Source organism: Syngnathus scovelli, chromosome 16 (assembly GCF_024217435.2).
Source record: "Syngnathus scovelli strain Florida chromosome 16, RoL_Ssco_1.2, whole genome shotgun sequence".
In the NCBI taxonomy this organism is placed as follows: domain Eukaryota; kingdom Metazoa; phylum Chordata; class Actinopteri; order Syngnathiformes; family Syngnathidae; genus Syngnathus; species Syngnathus scovelli.
Window position 1 is genome coordinate 10,279,160 of NC_090862.1, and position 26,072 is coordinate 10,305,231.

Sequence of the window (26,072 nt, forward strand, 5' to 3'; positions counted from 1 at the left end):
CTCCCTCCTATTTTCAAGTGGCTCGGCTTTAAGAGCGTAGCTTTCATTCTGAAAGGGCATCGTGATATTGTTCAAATAGCATTTGGGGGGGCCGCTTTCATCAGCAAAGGTCAGTGCATAGATTTGAAGGGCAGCTTTTGGACTCTTCACAAGCGGTCACTCAGCACTGGAGGACCTTGTCAACGGTTCTTTTGTGTCCATGGCTATTTTAGATGGACTCTGCGGGTTGTTTTTCTGGGTTGAACTGCACCACACTGTTATGATTTTGGATTTAGGGGACATTTGAAGGTCCTTAAGGGCAACTTGGACGTGACGTAAAGCCAGTTCATGCTGCTCATTGGCTCCACGGTCTCGTGGCGAGTGGAATGTGACGATACCTAGACGTGGCAATTTACCTTTGGCAATCACCTGTCCAAGATTTAGCACACCTTTTGTCAGCTTCAGCAATTCTGAATTTACAATTTTGCATCTTTTGAAGTAGTATCAACGTATAAAGGGGATGACAGGACAGGGTGGTGTGAGGTGTCAGGCCCAACTCCCGCTATTTTGTGTGGAGAGCAACGTTGTTGTTCCACATACATGAAACCGGACGGCGACTGCAAGAGATCCTTTTGGGCCTTTTGCATTGTTCCATTTACATTCTTGCAACGGCGACACCGTCGGTCTTTGGTGCATTGGTATGACTGTGTGCCATCCTGCCGCCGCCGCATGCTCGCTCGCTCCCCCGTGTGCTATTGTTCCCCCGCCGTGGCTGTCCAGCATCTGCTACCTGCGCTCCGTCCGCATCAAAGGCTCCAGCTGTGAACATAAGCGAGGCGGCAACCTAAACAGGAAGTGCGGCCGGGATCACTCATAAGCGCATTGATTAAACCAGTCAAGGCTTTGACTAAACCAGTCAAGGCTTTGACGTCAACACTCGATTCTCTTTTTTCCAAAAAGAGACATGGAGCCTGTCCTAATGTTTGTATACGGTCGGCGCCAGGGTACTTCCAATTGGTAGAAAAGCAAGGGGTGAAACGATGGCGGGAATTTGTTGTGTATAGTCTTAAAAGCTCTCGCAAACAACATTTGGCCACTGAGCGATAAGAGCGAGCGAGACCCCCGATTCCAGGTCCCGAAGCCTTATGAGCATGATCCCAGACAGCCGTGGGAGACTGCGGTCTACCTAATGGGGGGCCTCATCTGGAACCGGGCCAGGCGCCGCTGCGGTGGCCTCGAGAGCACGTGAGCAGTCATATGACCCGAGAGTCCTGTGCCTTCGGGCTCCGAGACAGACGCCATCCGTCAAACGGGAACGAGCTGGCCTATGATTGCAGCTTCATTTTGATGACCCTTCATATAGTGGCAAGTCATAAAAAGATAGCATTAGAGGAGCTGATTGGTGCTTTGGCGTAGTGCGGTCATCTTGTATTTCCCCTTTAGGAAGACACTCGATCATGTAAAGTGGAATCACGTTGGCATTTGCCCTCTCACCGACCTTCCTGCCACCGGCCAATCTAACAACAACCGTGCTTTTATATTTGCTTGCCAGACATGTCCAATTGTTTTGGCTTCCTCTTCTCCTATTGTTTCCACTGCTCCTTCTGGTGGTTGCAGGCGATGGGAGTCCGGGCGTAGGGAATGACGAGGAACAGGTGGGGGCGTGAAGTTTTACGGCTTACCAGGTCTTTGGATCTTGCTCGCTCACACGTTCTTTCCCATGACGAGGGGTCGCTCTTCCTGCAGTGGCCCGTGAAGAGAACCAGAACCGCTGGAACATGTGCTTCTTGTTTGGGCCTGGAGAGACGATGGCTCGTCTTCGCACATACCTCATATCTCAAATCCAAACATCGCACTGATTAGTCAACAACACGGATGCTCTCGCGCCTCCCTTGAGCGAAACCCGACACGACGGAGTCCGATCTCAGCAGGTTGAGCGCATGATACTCATTAACGCAAAAGGAGAAACTTTTGACATGACGATGTTAATTCACGAACGGATTTTTTGCAGCCAAACACCGTTTTTGATTTGTTTTCATAACATCTTAGATTTCCCAGATCAGGTTTCCGATCAGCGAGTAGGCAGATATTAGCATGATGCCAGTGAGCGCACAACTCTTTACAGCCGTTTTTGGGGTAGGTGCTCGTTTCTATGCACGTGCAAGCCCAAAGCAATCATGAAAAAAACCATACATGCATTATCCTGAAGATGCTGTATGGTATCTTTGCTTATCTGCACTCCCCAATAGCTTGAGAGCAGCGGGGCAATAAACAAAGTGCCAAACAACATTTGCTAGTTTTTCCAAAGCAAGAGAGTGCAAGGTCTTAGAAATGTAGAAGCAAGGGAGGCTGTGATCCAGATGAAAAGACGAAGAAAAAAAAATTTTGGGGGTTCTGCTCGTCCCCGGCCAGCAGACCGGGCGGTCAGAGTTGGAGTAAACAAACCCACGTTTGATGTGTGAAACACTGAGTGGAGTAAACAGAAACATTAGCCGGGGAGAAGCGCGTCCATGTGTGTGCGTGTGTGCGCGCGCGTAAGTGTGCGTGTGTGTGTGTGTGTGTGTGTGTGTGTGTGTGTGTGTGTGTGTGTGTATGTGTGTGTGTGTGAGTGCGTGCGTGTGTGTGTGTGTGTGTGTGTGTGTGTGTGTGTGTGTGTGTGTGTGTGTGTGTGTGTGTGTGTGTGTGTGTGTGTGTGTGTGTGTGTGTGTGTGTGTGTGTCGGGGGGCTGCACACACCTAAACATGTTGGTTGTTCCAAACTCAAAAGCAAAGAGACCGGAATTCTTGCCGTGGACTTTGCTGACCGCAGTTCAGCATTCAACCTGGCGCGCTTTGCATCATATGCGCGCCATCCGTCCATGCTCTGTAAACTGGAATTTCCCTCAATCTAAAGAGATTATAAATAAAACGACAGTCGACTCACTGCTTTGTTCTTTTTCGTAGCTTTTGCTAATGATGTCTGATGAGAGAGCGAGTTAGTACTAGCGCACATTTAGTGCGGTGACCAAGGTAACAGTAGAGGCCCCTACCATGTAATGTGCAATCACAAAATTAGAGAATAATCAAGACACACTTGTACTCTGCGTTGTTTAAAAATTCAGCCAGTACTGGAGCTATTAAATTCTACGCGTTAGCATGCCAGTGTGCTTTTGATCATATTTGACAGACGGAACTTTTTGTGTTAGCCTTGGTTTCTCAGAGTCCTCCCCCCGCAGTCGTATGGTGTTCCACAGAGTTCGATGATGGGGCCCCTGCTGTTTTCATTGGATTTGCAATTTCCAATCCCAGAGTTGAGGTGTGTTTTTCCTTTCGCCGGCGGACAATATACTACTGCAGTCTCATTTAATAACAGCCTTTATTGTGAGGTGTCCTTTTTTTGTTTCGCCTTGATAGTTCATTCCGACAAGGCGCAGCGACTCATTTTCATGTTGCATTCTTCAGACAGCAACTGGGTTCAAAGGGGCGCAGATATTCTAATGCTGTGATCATTGTTGTGGATGCACATAGTTTAAACGCCCTCCTTATGTCGGCCACTTGGGGCCGCACAGCGCCGTGTTTATCAATTGGCGCACATCAGAGGCCCGGCGATACTTTGGTGGACCTTTGAACGGCGGCAAAAGTAAGCGCGCCAGGCGGAAGAATCCTAATGACGTGCCTTTGCGTGTTTTTCCAGTCTTGAAGAAGTTCAAATTAGTCTTTTAAAAAGGCAGAATTCAAAGGCGGGAGCATGAAAAGGGGGGCAGAATGAAATGTCGGCACTGCGGCGTTAAAAGCGAGACGGAAGATGAGAGATCCTGGGCTCTGACTTTGGTGTGACTTCAAAAGCGTGTGTTTAGAGCGGCAGGCCTTAATGTTGGCCCGACAGCGCAACTGTCACGTCTGCACGACCTCCTGCAGCTGGCCGCGCGGGGACATGGGGACCCATGTTGTGTCCATGTGTGTGTTTGTGTGTGTCATTTGTTTTCTTTGCTTTTGTGTATGTCAGCACTCTTGTGGCCCTCGCTGTGGGTCTTGATGCGATTGTCTGCGTGGCCTTTAATGTTTGTGGTTTTGATGTCGGCCAGTGTGTTTTCCTTCGTGTGTGTGTGTGCGTGTGCGTGCGTGCGTGTGTGTGTGTGTGTGCATGCGTGTGTTTGTGAGAGAGGGTGAAGATCTAAGCCGCTGGGCTGTGGCCCTGGCTCCCCGTGCACGCAGGCCTCCCCCAGCCCTCCACTTCTCTTTCTTGTTAAGATTCAAACGCTGATAGGCTTTGAACTGCAGCTGTGGACTCTGCGGTCATTTGGCCACTTTAGCGCCACAAAGCTAAAGTTCATCTTAGTGTGCAACCCGCCACATTAGCACTGCATTCATTGCGCATTGGTGATGTGGTCAACCAAGGCCGTGGCACTCGACTGCTTTATGAATCTATTCCACTCAACGCAACATGACCAGTGATATAATACGATGCCGTAAAAACGATTTTCCCGTTGGAAATGATGTCGGGCAGCACAGTGGAGTAGCGGTTAGCATGGATTGTTTTAAGGTTAAAGGTCAAATTTCAAGTTTGTTGGGCTCCCTGGTGAGTGCATTTTCTTATATGGGTATTGTAAACGATATTGAATTGTTGCTGTTCTCGATGTTGGTAACATCACGACTGTCGAGATATCTTTAAGCAAGGCAGCACTTGCTCAATTATGCAGAAACCTTAGAAATAGAAAGGGAGCAGAGCCTTTGTGATTTCAAGTCCAACAGGCTGCTTACTGCTGAGAGCTGCCTCTCTTCTCTTGCATGTTTGTTCTCATTATTGAGCACACACATGCACACACAACACGCATGTACACACGCTGGCCTTCGTGCCTTGTGCGCAACAGGGAATCTTTCCATGGATGCCGGTCCATATCTTTCATTTCTCTTTTCAAAGGGTCCAATGTGTTCCTATGAGCTGATCAAATAAAAAGTATCCAGTGGTCAGCACCTGGCTCCACACTGCGAGGTCGCCCTGGACTTGGTGGGGGGTAGGGGGTCAGGGAAGCACCCCGATCGCCGCTTTGAGCAGTGACATCAAAGCTCTCCAAATTGTCTGTGCATGCATGTGTGTATATCATTCATTTTACAGAATGTTACTTGCATTTGTTTTCCACAGAGGATAAGGAATATATGCCAGTGAGTGTTATTTTGTATGTCTACGTATGTTGCCGCATTTGAACACATGCCTTTGCCTGTTTTTCCAGCCTTGAAGAAGTTCAAATAAGACATATGGAAAATCCACTTTTTTTGCTTTTATATTCATTAACATTTTCAAGATGGCGGCGCGTGCACACACAGCGGCCACTCTCTGTCCCTTCAGTACGGTGATTTGTTCGTCTAATGAGTGTTCGTCCGACAGTCTTATGTGTTCGTCTCGTCGTGATTTATCGTGCTACAAGTACAGCAGGCAGGTTCTGCTCGACATCGGCAGAAGTGGGTTTTGTGGCGTTCTTGACTTTGAAGCGGCGACATTAAAGGCGCTCGGACTGCTACGTCCTGAAACGTCGCCGACCTCGCCCGCTATTCCTCCCCCGGTTGGGAGCCGTCGGAAACGGTGTGCGAGGAGGCAGAAGAGGGGCAAGCGCGGAGGCGTCCGGGCCAGGCTGGCGGGCAACCCAGCGCGCCCGGCGGTGCCCTCCATTCTTCTGGCAAATGTTCGATCGCTGGACAACAAAATGGATTACGTTCGCCTGCTGAGGTCTACGAACCGGACGGTGCGGAACCGCTATGTGCTCGTGTTCACCGAGACCTGGTTGACTGACAACATTCCGGACTCTGCCGTGCATCTGGAGCGGCTAGCGTGCTATCGGGCGGACCGTGCCATTGTACGAGGGGGAAAGTCGCGAGGAGGTGGAATATGCGTCTACATCCGAGAGGAATGGTGCCCGGACTCTGTGGTGGTATGTAAGCACTGCTCGCCACTTGCGGAGTTTGTGATCATCAAGTGCCGTCCTTTTTACCTGCCGAGGGAATTTACCGCGATTCTGCTAGTCGCGGTATACATCCCGCCTACCAACGTCGAAGGCGACAGGATCGCGGCGCTTGGTGAACTGTACCAGGCTGTCAGTGAACAGCAGACAGCGCACCCTGACGGTTTCACCATCTTCGCTGGAGACTTCAATCATGCCAACCTGAAGTCTGTTTTCCCGAGGCTTCACCAGCATGTTACTTTTCCGACACGTGGAGACAGCTTCCTGGACCTGGTCTACTCTGCGCAAAAGGGAGCTTTCAAAGCCACCCCCCTCCCCCATCTGGGGCTTTCTGACCATCTCACCGTTTTGCTTTTGCCCGCATACAGACAATTGGTGAAGGCATCCAGGACGGTTCGGAGGCGGGTTCGGGTGTGGCCTGAGGGTGCCTCCGATGCACTCCGTGACTGCTTTGACACCACTGACTGGGACTTGTTTAAGCAGGCAGCCACCTACAACGATTGGACGGACATAGAGGAGTATACTGACTCTGTTACCTCTTACATCACGAAGTGCATCGATGATGTGACTTGCTCGAAATCCGTCGTCACTCGCGCGAACTGGAAGCCGTGGCTGACGGGGGCTGTCCTCAGACTGTTGAGGGCCAGGGACAAGGCTTTCAGAGCGGGGGATGAGGCTGGCTTGAGGACAGCGAGGGCCGACCTGTCCCAAGGCATCAAAGAAGCGAAGAAGGCGTTCTCGTGAAAGGTCTCCACCCACTTCAAGGACAGCAAGGACGCACGTAGCCTTTGGCGGGGCATTCAGACCATCACGGACTACAAGCCCGCGCCGAGGATCTGTGAGGGCGACGTCCGTCTGCTGAACGATCTGAACCGCTTCTTTGCTCGCTTCGACGCCCAGAACAGCACTTGCCCGCTGAAGAACACTCCCCCCCAACACGAGCAGCCCCTGCGCCTCTCTGCCGACGGTGTGAGGAGGGCGCTTGCCGCTATTGACACCCGTAAGGCGGCGGGCCCTGACAACATCCCGGGTCGAGCGCTGAAGGACTGCGCTGGGGAGCTGTCTGGTGTCTTCACGGACATCTTTAACGTTTCCCTGCAGCAGGCCATCGTCCCCTCGTGTTTCAAGGCTGCCACCATCGTTCCTGTGCCGAAGAAACCTGCACCGTCCTGCTTCAATGACTACCGCCCCGTGGCACTGACGCCCATCATCATGAAGTGTTTTGAGCGGCTTGTCATGGAGCACATCAAATCCGTTCTCCCCCCCCGCCATTGACCCTTTCCAGTTCGCGTACCGTGCCAAGCGGTCCTCTGAGGATGCCATCTGCTCTGCCCTCCACTCGGCCCTCACACACCTGGAGAGAAAGGACTCTTACGTGAGGTTGCTGTTTGTGGACTTCAGCTCTGCCTTCAACACCATTGTGCCGCAGCGACTCATCTGCAAACTCGACGAGCTGGGCCTCAGTACCTCCCTCTGCAACTGGCTACTGGACTTCCTCTGTCAGAGGCCTCAGGTGGTACGTGTTGGCGACAAAATCTCCGCCAGCATCACGCTGAGCACGGGGGCCCCCCAGGGCTGCGTGCTCAGTCCATTGCTCTTCACCCTGCTGACGCATGATTGCACTGCGACCTACAGCGACAACCGCATAGTGAAGTTTGCTGACGACACGACTCTGGTGGGTCTCATCACGAAGGGCGACGAGACTCGGTACAGGTCGGAAGTTGACCTTCTGACCACGTGGTGCAGGGACAACAACCTCCTGCTGAACGTCAATAAGACCAAGGAAATCGTTGTTGACTTCCGGAAGGGTCACACAAAACACCTGCCGCTGATCATCGATGGTGCTGTGGTGGAGAGGGTGAGCTGCACCAAGTTCCTGGGGGTGCACATCAGTAAGGACCTCTCCTGGTCCGCAAACACCGCGTCACTGGCAAAGAAAGCTCAGCGCCGCCTGTACTTCCTGCGGAAGCTCAGGCGTGCGTGTGCTCCTCAGGCAGTCCTGTCTACATTCTACCGTGGCACCGTTGAGAGCGTCCTCACCAGTTGCATCGCTGTCTGGGGTGGTAACTGCACTGAAGAGAACTTGAAGGCCCTGCAGCGCATAGTGAATACGGCTGGTAAGATTATTGGTGCTTCGCTCCCCTCCCTGAAGGACATTTACACTTCCCATCTCGCCCGCAAGGCAACCTCGATTGCGAGAGATGTGAGTCACCCGGCTCACTCTTTGTTTGACCTTCTGCCCTCTGGGAAGAGGTACAGGAGCCTGCGCTCCCGCACCACCAGACTCGCCAACAGCTTCTATCACCAGGCTGTTAGGACCCTGAACTCGCTACCCCCTTCTGCGTAGCGTGCGGCACTGTTGCGCTATTTTCGGGAATGTCTGCTGTACGCGCACTTGCTCCTTTTTGCTCCTTTATTTATTTATTTATTTATTTATTTATTTATTGTGTTATTTATTCAGCACGCTGTTGTTATACTTGTTTACTTGTTTGTCTGTTGTGGGCCATGTCTTGTCACCGTGGGATAGGGGGGAACGAAATTTCGGTTTCTTTGTGTGTTTTTGGCATGTGGAGAAATTGACAATAAAGCTGACTTTGACTTTGACTTTGATTCCATCAAAACAAGGAATTCAGACAAAGGCATCACTGTTCCACTTTATATAGACCACAACTGAATGAGTAAAACGTAAAACAGAAGAATTTATTAACGTGATACGTAAACTTTAAAGCTTGTCGTTATGCAAAATTTGATCACTATGAGCAACGGATGCTTATTGTCGAAAAAATATGCAGAGAAACTCACCAAAAAAGACCCCCCCCCCCCTTTTTTTCTTAAATAGTTGTTGTGCTTGTCGCCTTCCTATCCGTGTCGTCGTGATGAAAGTGATCTGGCATCCTGCGCCAGCACGGAGTTGGGACCCGCCTGATTAAAAATGCTGAAGTCCCCTTTGATGCGGGACCCCCGGGTGCCCAAAGCCAGCCAAGGTTAGCGCCAGCTCGTGTAATCCTTTATGTTGAGCCCCGACACTGCGAGACACCCAGCTGAGAGGCCTGACGGTCACAATCAATCATGTCAGGGACGCGTCACAAAGGTCGACTGACCGGCCCGCCCTCCGTCCTGCTTAATGACACACTCTGCTTTAATTAGCAAATGAAGCAAAAACAGCACCACAAACACCAACTCATGAGCAAATTAAGCAAGCCGTCCACCCTTGAAGGAAACATTGCTTACATCTCTGGGACTCTTTGAAGAGGAACACCAGGAGAGCCGACGTTTACACTTGAGTCTTCTTAGCCCAAAGTCTCCCACAGATTGAAGCCATGGGCAGCTCCGGTCCCTTAGGACTGGACCTGGATGCATTACCCCCTCTTAGACTGACGTTTGTATTGTATGGATGAAAATCATAAGACAGATGCCAAATGTGCAAGGTTCCCATCCGCACAGCAGAAGTTAGCTTGGGCTGTCAAAGTTGCGGTCTCAAGCTGTCGAAGGACGGTGGGCGTGAGGGGTCAAAGATGTGAGACAAAGATGTGTTGCTTGGTGCGTACAAACGAGAAGTAGCAGGACAAGTGCGCCGCGTCTACGTTAAATGGAGGAATCCCCCAGTGAGGGCGTCAAGCGCTAGTCTATAATGTTCTCTAGCGGCAAGCCACCAGCAATATGTCAAGAATGCAGCAAAGGATGATGCATCAGACCAGAATATGGCATTTTTAACCGTTTGGCGCCAGTTGGCAGATAGTCTGAGTGTCTAACAGTTGGAAGGTTGCCGCTTTAATGCGTTCCTCATCCTGTGAGCTGCTTGGCACCTTGCATGACAGCATCTGGTATGAATGTCCGTTTTTCTCATAAGGAAGTTTATCCCAATAATTTAAGGCCACCAAGTGCTTCAGTTCTGTTACTGTAGCTTCTCTCACTTGCGTTCCTGGTAAATTGGAGAGACCAACCACAAGGGTGGAGTTGTCATTTATTCGCTCGACCCTTTCAAAGCCAACTGGCTGTACTGTTACTGTATCCAAAGTTTGCTTTCTGATAAAGACACGTTTCACAGAGTGGCGTGACCATTTGAAGAAAATGTTAGTGTGTCATACCATCAGGTAATCAGCCAATACACTAGTTAGCGCAACGCTAGCTGACCTTTTTCCTAGGTTAGGACACGTGATGCAGAAACACTTTGTGACAGTTTTGGACAAAGCCAACGGCAGTTGCTAGCTCACTGCCGCAGGCTAATTAACAGTGAACTACCCTCCATCTGCGAAGAGACCCGTGACGTATTTGATGAGGCACAAAATGCTAACTTGTGCCTCAAGCAGCAGACCAAATTGAACGTTGCCTTCCTCTGTGATCCAAATGCAGATGTCATTTTAATCACAGCTTGCTGGCTCTTAAAAGAGCATCTGCATGTCTGAAGCTGCTGTCTGTGCCCTGACAATGAACCCTGGCTCCTTTTTAGATCTTCCCCCCGTTCTTCGTCTGTTCTCCATCCAAAACGGAGATCAACTGGGCCTGCTCAGCATTTTGAAGCACACATCACAGAGCATGTTGTTATTTTGATTTGCTTAATTGTAGCGTGCAGTGTGTGGGCGCGTCGCGATGGATGATGTTTTTCTTTTTGCTTTATTCACTTTTTCTCTTAGAATCTCAAGCCCGGCCTTAGAGTCAACGTGAAGGCTAGTGGAGGCTGCTTAATATGTCTGGGTGGGAATTCTAAACCATAATTTGTACATAGCGTGTGCATGGGATTACGATGGAGCTTGTTTTGAAGTTTGTTTGTTACAAAGCTTGCCTCATCTCCGGCCAGGAGCCGAGGAACCTGAAGATTTTGTCATATTTAGAAAATGAGTGCTTTTCAAGTGTAAAAGTAAGTTTTTACAATAACGCTTAACTGTACCGGTGACCGGCGGCTCGGTGGCGCATTGGATAGCACGTCCGCCTCACAGTTCGATTCCACCTCCGGCCCTCCCTGTGTGGAGTTTGCATGTTCTCCCCGGGCCCGCGTGGGTTTTCTCCGGGCACTCCGGTTTCCTCCCACATCCCAAAGACATGCTTGGCAGTCCGATTGAAGACTCCAAATTGTCCCCAGGTGTGAGTGCGAGTGCGAATGGTTGTTTGTCTCTGTGTGCCCTGCGATTGGCTGGCAACCGGGTGTCCCACGCCTGTTGCCCGATGACGGCTGGGATAGGCTCCCGGGCACCCGCGACCCCTGTGGGGACTAAGCCTCTCAGAAAATGGATGGATGTACCGGTGACTGAAAAAGCCAAGTGTGGAGAGTCTCTGTTGCAAAACTGGAACCAAGAGTGTCCAAATCCACACAATTTTTTACCTCTCATGATTAATCAGAACCAGCGCAATCTGCTTTCTGCGCCATCTTGTTAGTTTCCGTAAAAACAAATATTGCAGTATCAAATGTGTGGCGGCTTCGAATGGAACACAACAGGCACTACCGTTGTTTTAGTCAAATATGATCTGATTTGTTGACACTTATTTTAATGGCGTAGCTGTCAAAACCTCATCGAAATCATGTGGGGAATGACGGCAAACTCGCCGGGCCGGCTGCTCATGGAGTACGACATGGAGGGACGGCGACACTGTGTCGAGGTCGGAGAGGCTCAAAACGGGCCTCTTTTCAAGCTATGTGAAGCTGATTTGAAGGCTTTGTTTTATTTGTGGCGTTTGCTTTAAACCATTCAAATTAGTAGCAAGAACTTCAATTCAATGGACAATTATGGTTCCATTCTTTTGACCACTTGAGGTCTGAATTCAGTGCAGGCTTGCTGAGGAGCAAAGCTACTTTTGTTAAAAGAAACTTCAGAATCCCTCGTGTGGAGCAACACCTGAGCAGACCTTTTCTTGCTCTGCTTTTATTTTGTATATTCTTAGCTTGCTCCGCCCTCAGAGCTTGGCACCAAGCTTATGCATGCAAGCGTGTGAGTGTGTGGCTTCACCTTCACCATCATCATCCTCTATGCTCAGAAATAGTGTTACTGTCACTTCACAGGAGGGCACACTCTCCGAGAGTTTGCCTGCGCACCTGAGTGGCTTAAAGGCTGACTGCGTGCTTGCGTGTGTGTGCGTGTGCGTGGTATGCGTGGGAGAAGGTGCTTTCTGGAATGAAGGTGATTACTTTCTGATGAGTTTGGCAGGAAACAACATGTGACTTCCATCCTCCGTCTCCTTTGTCACCTCGCTTGGTGGCGCACTTCAAAAGAGGGGGCAGGAATGCTGCAAAAGGGAAACAGACGGGGAATGTCCTTTTCCGTGCAGCTAGTTGGCAGGTTTGAATTACCCCCCCCACACACACACACACACACACACACACATGCTCTTCAAAGCCTCTGTTGTGTGATGCTACCTCTGGGCTTATCTTTTCCTATTCCTTGGAAATTGGCAAAGGAAGGTTGCATCCTGCCATTGCAGGCAAGGTGCATGTTCTTGTGAAAGAGAATAAAAGTCGTCACGCAGATTGACGAGCAGTCAGGCCTCCACACGGACGAGCCAGGGAGAGTCGCCGAAATTGTACTCAAGCACATCCAGCCAAAGTGCAAAGTAACCCGACAAGTGGCTTTGGATAAACATCAAGTCAACACAAATGTGAAATAGGAAGGTGCAATTTGAAACATTTCTGAATATCACTTTAAGTACAATCATAGTGAATGAATAAGCCAATAAAAAGCGTCAGCCACCCCCACCCCACTGTTGCCATTCAGAGTTTCAGCGGCACACTTTTCAACGCACTTTGGTGTTGTTTACATGCATATATGCAGCCTCGGTTCTAAGTGGATACTTACAACCCCCCCCCCCACCCCACTGTTGCCATTCAGAGTTTCGGCGGCACACTTTTCAACGCACTTTGGTGTTGTTTACATGCATATATGCAGCCTCGGTTCTAAGTGGATACTTACAACCCCCCCCCCCCCCCCCCCCCCACTCCCCCACTCTCAGCTCTGCAACCTAGTTCTGCTTTTTGATCCTGCAGGATTTGAAGCACAGCAGCAGTGACTTGCTTTTGGAAGGCAGGATGTTGTCTACTCGTACCTGAGGATAATCCCCGTGGACTAAAACGTTACTTGTCTTTTTTTTTTTCCAATTTTTGGATTGTAGTCACACGTTTTGAAAAAAACAAACAAGCCTGTTTTAAGTTTCAGTCCATTGCATGTTGGCCGTGGTCAGTGGGTGTGCTCTTCCTTCCTGTCTGGGCCTCGTGACCTCTCACCTGCACATTTTCTGCCAAGCCTGTCAGCTATGCAGGTGCAGCCAACAACAGAAGCTTTTGTGCTAGCTCGGCACGCTGCCGGACCAGCCGGGCTTCCATCAAGGAGCACAATCCGGACAAGCTGAGACCCCTGGTTCAGCTGCCTTGGCCTGTTTGGCCCGATGCTTGCGTTTTTTTCCTCATTTCAAGCGCGTCAGCATCCGTCTGTGCTTCTCAAAATGAGCGCGAGCATTTCACGTGAGTGAAAGCTGCTTTGCCGCAGCTGCCCATCGCGCGGCCCCTTCCAGCAAACAAATGATGTGATTTACCGGCGCAGGTCACAGGTCAAGAGCCCCCGGTCTCCATCTGCGCCTTTCAAACAAAAAGCCATCAGGAAGGGTTTAGCCTGGAGTCAATAGTCCTGATGACACGTCTGCCACCACACACACACACACACACGCGCGCGCACGCACGCACGCACGCGCACACACACACGCATGAAGGTAGGGCATGTCTTAGACAACGGGATTAGACCAAGAAAGAGGTTGGACAGGCGTGCCCCACCCCCTCCCACACACACGCACACACACACACACACACACACACAGAATATTCTCGCAAAGAGAAGCGCTATTTGGATCGCAACAGGCTTTCCCATTTCTGTTGAATGACTGGCATAATGATGATTTTCACACCGCAATGAATGAGGAATTCCACATGTGGAACGTTTCTGTTCGTCTTTTTCGTCAAATTGAAGAAATTTCAGTAAAAGGTGCCGCTTGAGAGCTGCAAACCAATTTGTGAACTTTGCGAGTGTCTTTCAAGACAAAAACATCTTGTTGCAACTTTTATCTTCAGACGAGGCTTATTGGCCACCTCTTATCTCCACCGACAGTCCGGGTTTCTGTGTAATCGTACATTTCTTTTTGTCAGCATATACTATAAACAAAGCCTTGGCAAATAAGTGCCGGCTCACTTCTTGCGAGGAGTTTTTCTCCTTTTGTTTTTAGCTCTTTGAGAGACCCCTGTCATCAAAAGGCGAAGGAAATTACGTTGAGCACAGCACACGTATTCAAGTGGAAACTTTTCCTTCAATGCGAGCCTTTGAAGACCTTTTCATGAGCACAAGTCATGCGGAAGGAAGGAATTCGTCACTCAAACGTTGGCTATCACTTTGTCTTGGCGTTACGGTGACGAGTACCGGATTTTTTTTTTGCGAAAGCCCGTGTGCATTTTAGTTGCCTTCTACATGTGCGACGTTGTGATGATTCACATTTTGAATCGTGGCAACAACTCCGAGCCACTATCAGCCACTCGGGGAAATGAGTTGCCAACCCCCCCCTCCCTCGTGCGGATAAATTATGTTTGTCAAAACAAAACAAAAACACAAAAACGACAAAGTGCCATGGAGCAAGTAAAGTCTTTCCAGTCAGAGCAAGGCAAGAGGCGATCTAGCGTGTGTCACGGTCGGGTGTAGCATGGAGCAGGACGACCAAGTGCAGCTTGGACCAGGGTTTATTGAAGCAACTCAAAAGGCAAACTGACATGACTTAACAAACAATAACTTGACTGACTGACCGGGACGTGAAACAAGAAGACAGCAAGACATGACGGCATCAAGACGACAACCCCGAACGACAGCAACCAAAACCACAGCAACCAATGATCCGACAGGGACTGAGGGGGAGACAGGACTTTTATACACGACAGGTAACGAGAGGCAGGTGGGAACAATCACACTGATCATGGGCACACAGGAGGGGAGGGGCGAGCACACAGACAGAAACCAAGACAACAGACACATAGTGGAGCAGTTGGGGACGAGACGTGACAGCGTGTAGTGTTTGCCTTTGTGCGGGCCATCTGTCCTACAAGGCCGGCTTGTTTTTGAGGGTCCTCCCGTCCAGGCTTTGACCAGATTCCAAGGTTAGCCGGGACTCTCCAGGAATATACGACAGAGCCCCAAGCCCCCTGCTCACCATTGCACATTGATCAACGTCACATCTGAAAGAGTGGCGCATGAGATGTAGGCATGAGAGGAGACAACGTCAAAGGGAATGCAGTCGATGGCGGATGGAGTCAAGAAAAAAGGGGAGAGGGGGCCTCAAATAAAGAGAGTCGGGCAGATCAATGACGGGAGACTGATGCAAAGGATAAACAAACATCAGGAGGGCACCCGAGACCAAAGTGTTGTTCCTCCAGCTCGGTCGGCAAAGGCTCGAGTGGGCCTTTGAACTTGGCCCCCATTACAGGCCCGATGATGCTTTGAAAACCAGACCGAGCATTTTCCATCTTAATTTGTTTTTGGAGCGTCTGCGCGAGTGCGCGTGGGCCTTATTTCCCTCCCCCTCGTTCTTTGACTCTTTCCTCGTCATAGGAAACGCAGTAGGATAGAAATTCATCCATTAAGTCTACTGATTTCTGCTCTTTTCTTTTTTTTTTAAAACTTTTATCTCACACACTTTTTTCTTTGTCTAGGGGAGATGAGGGGATGCTACAATTGAAGCTGCAATTAATCATTGAGGAAATTCTTGTCCAAGTTTTTGTTGTAGTTTTAGTTATCCATTTGCAAGCCACTTTGAAATCTTGTTTTCTCTCTCAGCGGAGACAGACAGGTTAACTTTGAGGACAAGTGTAAAAATCATCTTTTGCCTTTGAAGTTTGAATTAAAGCCGTGACCAGTGGGAGCCGTGACCTCCCTTAGATTTATACAACCTTAAATCAAGTGTGTGCGTGTGTGTGTGCGTGTGTGTGTGCGTACGTGAGTGTCCGCGCGCGTGTGTGTGCGTGCGTGTGTATGTGTGTGTGTGTGTGTGTGTGTGTGTGTGTGTGTGTGTGTGTGTGTGTGTGTGTGTGTGTGTGTGTGTGTGTGTGTGTGTGTGTGTGTGTGTGTGTGTGTGTGTGTGTGTGTGTGTGTGTGTACATGAGTGTGCCTGGTAACCAAAAGAGGTCAGCTGACGCTTTAACAGCCTCTTTGCCCTTTGACCTGAGGGCTACAACCGCCAACAGGTCGGCGGCACGGCTTCAGAGCGTAAGAGCCAGTCTGGCACCACCACCCCCAGGTTGACTGCCAATTTTTGCCCCCCCCCCCCCCCCCATGTTCTGGAAGCAGGCCTTGTTGTGCGTCTGTAATGCGCTGACACACGAGAGAGGTCGTTGCCGCCTACGTGTCAGCATGCCCTCGGCCACCGCAACCCATCTGACACATTACATAGCCAGACGGCAGATTGATGTATTTATGCATTGTGTCGTTGCTGCTCAAAGGGATTTGGCCGTGGGGGGGGCCAACGGGGGACAAAGATTGATGGGGTGATGAGGGGGAGAAAGGTGGAGATAGGAGGCATTAAAGCGCATGGGAAGGGTGGCATTTGTGGAGTGATGCTGAGGAGTCTTTGCTCAATTATACATTGAAAAATTTTGTAGCTATTTATTCAGGTGCATAGTGCAAGAAAGATCAGTGGGGGGGGGGTAGTGCTGTTTTTGTACTTTATAAAATTGTAACATAATGGAATAAAATGTAAGCCTTTCACAACTCCTGTAAGTGACTCATTAAGCTGTATGAATGAGTGATTCTTCACAGACGATAAAGAATATGAAAATCTGTGAAACACACTGACAGTTTAAGTTTTGCTTAAAATGTGAGGAAAAGCAGAGAGACTCATCAGATTGATTTTGAAAGGGCACTTTGGAAAGATTCTTCAATACCAAATTGACCATGTAGGGGCAGGAAAGTGCAAAATGATGGCAGACAAATAATTTTGATTGTCTTTTTCTCCACCAGCAAAGCTTAAAGAGAGAATAACAAAGATGAGAACTCAAGGAGGTGGTGGGAGCCTATGTCTGGCAAACTTGAATAGCTTCTCTGTGTCCCTCCAATATGTAGGGCTAGCATGCTGGGAGTTGGCTGGGTCCATTCACACAGAGCCCAAACTCATAAAGAGCTCCTCTATGGCCCAAACCTGAAAGCCACCAAAGGCCCCTTCCATGGGAACTTTAAATCTGCAACGTAATCCCACTTGGGCCCCAGGAGGAGCCTTTCCTAATGAACCATGTGAGTCCTAATATCAAGGTGCCGCTGTACTTCCTTAACGCCACCAGATGACGCCAGTTTGAAAGCAGTGCAATCTGTTTTCAATAATTCCGGACTTTCTTTGTTTTGTTTTGTTTTGTTTTGTTTTGTTTTGTTTTGTTTTGATTTGATTTAAATAAAAAAATTGAGTGTGTAGATGGCTTCTGTAGGTCAACATGTTCTAGGCAGGAGGCACGTATTGTAAATAATAAATAAATAAAAATGGCTAGGTGGACGAAGTGAAGAAGGGGCAGCACTTTTTCGTGCTACATCTGCTCCGCGCGACGAATGTCTGCACCTCGATAACAAAGCCTCATTTGCATATCATAATCCCCATCTCTCAACCTGATCGGGTGCGCTCGTGAGTATGGCTGCGCACCCCCGGAAAGAGACGCAAAGACGAGGGGGAACCTCACTTTGAACGCTTCTCTGGCGAAGTTCAAACAACACGCATTCATGTGCATGTACTGTTAAAGGAGGCGGCTGGGCTGGCTGCAATATTTTGCTGCTCCACCACCACCACCCGCACCGTCGTCTTTCGTAAAGAAAAAGCTCATTAGCATCAGCACATCAGAAGGGAGATGAACTGCTTGCATGCCTGCCTCAAGAGTTGAACAGCAGGGGGCCTCATGTGATTCATCATGTGGGATCACTTTGCAAAGCTAGAGGGAGCAACAAGAACCTCACACCAGGACAAAGTGTGCCTGTGTGAAGTCATAATCACTGCAACACGTTCCTCTTTCTTTCTTATTATTAGACAATTTACAAAAGTCTGGTCAGAAGACCCGACGAGCTCCATGGTACTGTACATTTTCTCGCCAGAAGGTGGTGCTGGTGATAACTGAACGTTTTATTGACTTGCGTTGACTCTCATGCTGACATGCTAAATCTGACCGCTAGGTAACATTATGTCCCGACGAACAAGTACTATGTGCGCCTGCAATTCGTTGGCTCAAATCTGACCCAGATATGACGCATTTTGACAACATTTTCTGCCGTTTGCCCGTCTAATCGCGTTGCAAAGAATTGATTGAATTTTATTTTTTTTTAAACTGTAGTCCATGTTCAGGCGTGACGGAGCTGAATTTGCGGATGGGGAAGCGCGCTCCTGCGGTGCCATGACGCAGCTCGCCTCCTCGTCGTGCAGCAGCCGCGCGTCCTCCTGCAGTAATCCATCATGACGAACCCGCGTCCACGGAGGGAGGGGACGCAAATGCAATGTCACCGTTGACGAGGGGGTGTGGCGCTGACCGACTCCCATTCACCAAAACAAACTCAGCCCAGCCCAACCCAACCTAGAACGCGTATAGCGCCAGAGAGACGTGCCGCGTAGCAAATTGGGCCGCTCGGAAACCCCCGCAACCAGCCATCTCTATTGTGTGTTGGGGGTGGGGGGTGTCCATGGTGCATAGGGCTCATCACGTCCGGAACCAGATCGGATTACGCAGATATTCAAATTCAGTTTTGGATGCTACGCTGTGGCCTGGACATCCCCGAGATGAGGATGCAGTAGCCAGGGTGAGACTGAAGTTATTTACATTATGGATGGATTAAATTTGCAGCGGTTGGATTTGACAATGAACCGGATTATTTTGTCGCTGTAGGCCCCGAAGTTGTTAACGGGTTAACAGCCCGACTCTTCCTCGCAATCGCCATAAATAAAGCTTGCCCCGATGATGCTATAGCATACTGTGAGGCAAAAATGAAGTCGTGTCTCTTTAAGAGCGTGTTTATGGCAAATAACGTCACGTGAATGCGTAAAGCGGTGTGGGACCTTTTCCCACTCGCATTGTAGATCCCGTCAAGCCAACTGTGATGCAACAACAGCGCATTTTGGCTCTTCTTTTGAGAATTCCTGTTAATTGATTGGGGTTTTAGATTGTTTAAATGCTTACCTACAAAAAAGAGGCTGCGAGGATAAGACCGAGCACAATAATAGTAATAATATCGCTGTTGGCATTGCAACTGTCACATTTACTGCTTGCCATCTATTTATGTTTGTTGACAGACGTGAATTTTAAAAGGTTGAGTTTTTTTTTTTTTTGTATTATCGGCCTTTAGTAGTTAAGGCACGGAGAATGTCACCTCCCATCATCGCAGCTGAATGTACAGTTTGTCAGGAAATGAGTGGAGCCAGGGCGACCAAATACTGTTTGGACCGGGGTTTACTGAAGGAAAAGGGGAGTTGGAGTGGAGGATGAAGTGGAACCGACAGACGGACAAACTAACATAACGACCTAATAAAACAATAACTGGACTGACTGACCGAAAGGGCTGGCTAACAGAAACAGAACAGACAGGCAAAGACGTGAGACAAGAAACAAGAACGATCTGACAGGGTAGTGAGGGGCAGACAGGACTTAAATACAAGACAAGTAACGAGAGGCAGGTGAGGGTGATCACACTGCTCATGGGCAGACACAGGAGGGGAGGGGCGAGTACACAGAGACATTAACAGAAACCATGACAACATACACATAACAAAATAACCGGGGACGAGTCATGAGAGTTGGGATTTTGTAAAATGACATCATTTTAGGGATGTTTGATTTTGTAAATATAATTTATTAATTAATATTCCAAACAAATGTGACAAAATCTTTTTTCTTGTTTGTTTTAATAATTTTCAAAATAATTAATTGAAATTTAAGCACGTCGAAGCGTGCTTGCATTTCCGTTGAAAGGGTCATGACAATTAAATGTACTCTGCTGTGCAACAGTGAGTTTGAGTGTTTTCATGTTGTTGAATGCTCGTGTCGTTGCCCTCCAGGCCTTTAGCCGCGCTCTGGGTGGCAATGAGCCATCACGGCGGCAACGGAAGGGGAGCTAGCAAACGTGCCGATACGCCACCCTCTCGGCACGCGCCCGCACCCAAACTGCAGGTCCAGCGCTCCCTCTCGCGTGACACCATTACCATCCACTTCTCCGCTCTGGGCAAGGAGGAGGACGATGAGGAAGAAGAGCTTTATGGAGGGAAGTCAGAGCTGAATGCTTCGGGAGCTCTGGAGGTTTGCAGGTCAAAAGAGGACTTGGTTTCTGAATCGGAGAGCACGACGGCCAGCGCTCACGCGAATGTCGGCTCTTCAGCCATGACAATCATGTCCACCTTGAGCAACCCTCAAGTGAGTTGCACTCCTCCCACCAGCTCCTCTTGGCCTTCCGAACATCCCTTTGCCAACCTCCCGGCCACGAGGTCCAGCTCCTCTTCCCCTTGCAAGTCATCCGGGCTGTCATCCTCCCGACCTTTCCTCAGCCTGGTCGGGTCCATATCCAACGAGGCGGAGGCCCGCGAAGCTGCTGTCGCGCCGTCGCACGCCCGCCACAGACACTTGATGAAATCTTTTGTCAAGTCCCTCTCCACAGAGACATCAAAGGTTGAGCAGCAGGAAGACTCCGGTCACCATGTTCTTCATCCTGCCCTCCACCAGCAACAAGCGCAGCCGTCGCAGCGGCCACCTCCTCGCAACATGCAACTCTTCAAACAGTTCTCCCAGCCTCGCTTGTCCACCGCCCCTGTCGTGGCCACCCAGGTGGGCGGAGACTCTAAAACGGCCCCCTCATCTCCCACCGTATCGCCGGATGGCAGGTCCTTCTTCAAGGTTCAAGAAGTAGAAGCCAAGATCGAGGATACAAGGCGGCGTCTCTCCGAGGTGATGTCAGACCCCCTGCAGCTTTTTAGTAAGATCATGGGCGAGGAATCGGCCACGGTCGGCCCCCATCGAGCCAGGTTGCTGTCATCCAGTGCGTCAGAGCTAAGCGGCATTGTGGCGGTCAACGGACACTCGGAAGGTTATGGCAGCAGCATCAAGGAGGAGGAGGGAGCAGAGGGCCAGGAAGATGAAGAAACGCCCACCGGGCACGGACCCGATTGTGTCGTCCTCTCCTTTCCTCTCAGCCAGACCTCTGCATCCGCCTTGGCCAGCTCTCCATCGCTCAATCTGGGTCGCTGCTCCATGTCGGCCCTGGCGGCCCGTCAGGAAGACGAGGATTTTTGTGAGCTTTACAGCGAAGACTTTGACTTGTGCACTGACACGGAGACCCCGGACGGGGATCGCCCCGGATCCCGCGGAAGCGCTGGCGAAATGGAGATGGAGGAAGAAGAGGAGGAGGAAGCGGCGACTGTGCCTTGGATGGGCCTGGTCTGCCTGACCCAGTTGGTGTACGGGTACTTGGTCCTTCCGCTCCCGCCGTACGTATGCGCCGTGCTCCACGGCACGTTGGCGGGATTGACCTTGGCCATTCTGGTCCTTTGGCTGTCAGCTCCGCGGCGCTCCCACTTGGCAAGGGGGAAGCAAAGACGCAGGACAGAACCTTGGAACGCGGCCCGGCTCGATATCCAAGAACCGGGCATTTTCAAGGTGAGACATCTGCATCTTTGCTGCTCAGCCAGTTGCACTCAACCCTCTTTTGTCTTCCCTTCTGCACGGCCGTCGCATCTCAGGGCTGGATGAACGAGAGCCACAGCTATGACCCGGAGATGTACCACGCCACCCTGACGCACTCAGTCTTCGTACGCCTGGAAGGTTCCATTCTGCGACTGTCAAAACCAAACCGGAACATCTCCCGCCGCACCGCTCACAACGAGCCTAAGCCTGACGTCACCTACGTCAGCCAGAAGATCTACGACCTGACCGACAGCAAGGTGCGCTAAACTTGCCCAAAGCCAAAGTCGCGAGTGTGCCCATGTACGTACGCCGCTTTCAGCCCTGACCTTCTCAACTATGTCCCCTCCTCCAAAGATCTACCTGATGCCACAAAGCCTAGCAAGAAAACGAGTTTGGAACAAGAAGTACCCCGTTTGCATTGAGGTGGCCAAGCAGCAGGACTTCATGTCCAAGAAGACCCAAGAGGATGGGAAGCCCACAACGCTGGACGAGAAGGCGGAGCAAGGGGGCAACAAGGTTGAAAAAGCCGACACGTCTGCGGATGAGCTGAAGAAGCCGACGCCGGGAGGAGGGGATCTGACAATCTACCTGTTTGGGAGGACCGGGCGGGAAAAAGAGGAGTGGTTCCGGAGATTTCTGCTCGCGTCCCAGATGAAGTCTGATGGCCGAGGCGGCCGTCTGCCCAAGAGTGGTCAGTGTGCGATGCACCAAAATCTTCGCCCTAAATGCCACAATGTCCATTTTTTTTGTTTTAGCCTCACAGCCCTGCCACAGCAACCAGTGTGTGGGTAGTCAGGAGGCCAACGGCCGAGGAAGCTCCGACGAGCCGTGCCACCCTCAGCCTCGCCGCCGGGAGAGCTCCTCGAGGCAGAGGACGCTCTTGGACTATGACGTGTACATGGCCAAGTACGTCAGCCCCCGGCCCGCAAGCCCAGCTGCCGCTGAAAGTCCTGGCGGACGCAGCCCCGACGGGAGCCCCTCGAGCACCAAAAAGGTAAGGAATGTGGTGAAACATCATTTAGATGAAACTAGTGCTTTGACATCACCGTGCGGCACATTTTTGCGATTATTTGCACTGGGAGCATTTGTGAAATTCAATCAGCTTGGAAGTTGGCGGAACAGACGGTTGAACTTTGGAGGTTCTGCTGCAGATGGTTCTGCTTCTTGATGAGTTGTAATTGATTCATTTCACTTCTCTTTTGGAAAATCTAGAAAATGAGCCTCTATATTTGGAATGTAGCGCTGCAAAATATTGTTTGATGTGGAAAAACACCCTCTGCCAAACCTGAGAAAGAGCTTCTGCTCCGTTTTAAAGCAATAGAGTGCGCTCGGCAAAATAGGAAATTGAACATCGTTGTATTTTTTAATTTCATTTTTGTTCCATCTAACCGTTTTCTCCTCAGAGGCCCAGGAGTTCACATGAGTCGGCTGAACCAGAAGCCTGGGTCAATGCTTTTTTGGGGAGAATATTCTGGGACTTCCTAGGAGAGAAGCACTGGGCCAATGTCGTCTCCAAAAAGATTCAAATGAAGCTCAGTAAGATCCGGGTGGGTGCTCCCCTTAAATTGATCTCAACTCCAACTCAAGTGCGCTTCAAGTACCAATGCACTGAAAGACCCTTTTGGGTTTTTTTTTCCTTCCAGCTGCCGTATGTTATGAATGAGCTCACCTTAACGGAACTCGATATGGGCTTCTCCATGCCCAAGATTCTTGGTGCCTCCAAACCTTCTGTGGACCACCAAGGTAGGAACCTGAACGCGGATTCGCACCCAAAATCTCCCTTCGCCCTTGGCGATGACATCGGCGAGCGAAGGTTGAGTTGATTTTGAACTTGCACTTTTCTGAAAAATAAAACAAACAAACAAACAAACAAACAAACAAACAAACAAACAAACAAACAAACAAGCTCATGTCCCACAAAAAGTGCTTTTCCGTCATTTTATGCCAACTCGTTGAAATGACACATCTGTTTTTAGTTACTTACGGTCTTGGGCTATTCACTGAGAGCTCAGATATTACTACAGGAAGTTCACCCAGCTAGGAAGAGTAGCTGCCCGAGGCCTGACCTTTTCATCTACGATGACAGGATAAAAGTACTCTTATGGCAAGGGATGAAATGGCTTGCCGCTAACAGCAATGGTTTTATCGCCATGGCAACCACAGCCACGTAGGTCAAAAACTTTCTTCTTGTCTGGCTTGTCCCTCCAGGTTTGTGGTTCGATCTGGAGGTCTCCTACATGGGCTCCTTCCTCATGACTCTGGAGACCAAGATGAACCTCGCCCGTCTGGGCAAGGAGGGAGAGGGCCTCGGCGAGCACAGCAAGGAGTGGTCAAGGCCACGCACTTACTGTCTGGCGGACAGCGACGAGGAGTCATCCAGCGCCGGCTCCTCCGATGAGGAGGATCCTGCGGAACTTTTCAGTGACAAAGCCGTTTTCCCCGGAGGTGAAAGGTGAGCAGAGCAATATCTGAAAAGCCATACGAACGTGTTGGTTGGAAGCGAATGTTCCCACCTTCTGACCTAGCGCTGAATTACTGGAGCACCCAGCCGCGCCTTCCCATCATGGGGCCTTAGCAACTTGTCATTAAGAAATAATCAGCGTGACTCGCTCTCCGCTCAGCTACGTGGGAGGCCACAGGCCCAGCAAGATCATGCGCTTTGTGGATAAGATCGCCAAGTCCAAGTACTTCCAGAAGGCTACAGAGACGGAGTTCATCAAGAAGAAGATGGAGGAGGTGGCCAACACACCGCTGCTGCTCACCGTGGAGGTGCAGGAGTGTCGAGGCACGCTTGCCGTCAACATACCGCCACCTCCTACCGACAGGATATGGTAAGTTGACCTTTTATGCTTGAGGGGATAGCACTAGTGCCCTCTGCTGGATAACGCGTCCCATTAAGGTGTACTTCTGGGTGCTCAGGTACGGCTTCCGCAGTCCACCTCACCTGGAGCTCAAAGCACGGCCCAAACTCGGAGAGAGGGAGGTCACTCTTGTCCATGTGACCGAATGGATCGAGAAGAAACTGGACCAGGAGTTTCAGGTACTTGCACTGGTTGTTCTGCACACTGCTGTCCAATTTCAAGATGCATATGAATGTGGCAACCTTGAGAGCAGAGCATATTGCATGCAATTTGAAGATGCAGGTTAGAAATTGTAAAACGGCCATGCAAGTAATTTTTGGCTGCATGCCAAACACGCACTTCAAATCAACGATAGCCGATGTCATAAATTCAGTAGGGCTGGTGCTACCCTGTGATACCCCGAAAGTCAAAATATGTTTTGTCCTCCCGACAGAAAATATTTGTCATGCCAAACATGGATGACTTGTGGCTACCCATCATGCACTCTGCCATGGACACACGTTCCAATGCCAGCTCGATGAGCGAGTCACACGATGCCTTGAGGGGCCCAGAACCCGAAGAGTCCGAGGTCTGCCATATGTGAAGGCGACGTCTGGACTGCTGTTTTTTGTCACCGTGGCAACTGGATGTTGTGGCATTTTGAGAAGGAGCCGTTTGATTGAACAATAAGAAGCATTTCAATCTGTGAGTTACGGTTACACTAAACTTGAGTTGTACGCTGCATATTTAGTGACCTTTCCAACGCCTTGCGAAAAGTTTGTCAACCTGATTGACATTGGCACGAAGGATGAGTCAATAATTATCCCCCATGGGCGAATTTCCTATGGAGACTCTTCCGGCCATCTTTGCTGTGTGTGCCTCGCATGAGTTTCTAAACAGCTCAATGAACGAAACCTTGTTTCTTGCGGGAGAAGTACTTGAGAAAGGAGGCGGTGCTTGTATGGATTGAATTGTACAGTACGAGCAGACGCAGCAGCCAAACGCGTTGCCGAAATCCAATGAATGTATTCATGAGTCGCTCGTTCACTTGACAATGTGCTTCTTAGCAACACTTTTCATTCAAAAGTTAGTCATGTGTTTTTATTGCCAAAGCATTCTTGCAGTCCGGGTCGAAGGGTCATTAGTGGCCAACGTCTGCAGTCGAGTACTCTTGCTTTCAAATCCGTACATTTCACTGACTGACAGTCATCTGCAGGGGGAATATTTATATATATTTTGCCAGCTCAACAGGATTAAAATACTGACCTTTTGGGGTCTGTTTTCTGGATTTCAGCTATATTGTTTCAATCGTGTCAAGACAGACATCAAGCCAACAAGTGCATCTTTTGCCATTCAAAAAACATTTTTCTGTATTGTGTGCAGATCTGCCAACATTTAGTTGCTTTACAGGTGACGGTTTCAGTGTCACTACGAGGCAGAAAGTGCCTTTAAAATAAGCAAACATTCCTCCACAGTGCACCATTTGCAGCCACGCTTAAAAAAATGTGCCATTGTTGTACAAATTGTTTCCACAAGTTTTGATGTTCATTTGCACTGTGAAGAAACATTGCTGTTGTGTTCAGTGATGTCAGAATGTTACAGTTCAGGTCATTGTGTATCGATTAAAAAAAACAAAGCTAATAAACGGGGGTCATAATTTGATATGAATGAATCA

General features: G+C 49.8%; 1 protein-coding gene across 1 annotated transcript; it reads left to right on the forward strand.

Moving 5' to 3' along the window:
* The first annotated feature begins 16,421 nt into the window (after window positions 1–16,421).
* tex2 (testis expressed 2) lies at window positions 16,422–26,069 on the forward strand. The gene is made up of 11 exons (XM_049744264.2): window positions 16,422–18,690; window positions 19,943–21,530; window positions 21,614–21,814; window positions 21,912–22,248; window positions 22,313–22,551; window positions 22,961–23,104; window positions 23,201–23,300; window positions 23,766–24,009; window positions 24,179–24,388; window positions 24,477–24,597; window positions 24,852–26,069. The coding sequence occupies exons 2-11, from the start codon at window positions 19,968–19,970 to the stop codon at window positions 24,999–25,001; spliced, it is 3,309 nt and encodes a 1,102-aa protein (XP_049600221.1). The 5' UTR covers window positions 16,422–18,690; window positions 19,943–19,967; the 3' UTR covers window positions 25,002–26,069.
* The last annotated feature ends 3 nt before the right edge of the window (window positions 26,070–26,072 follow it).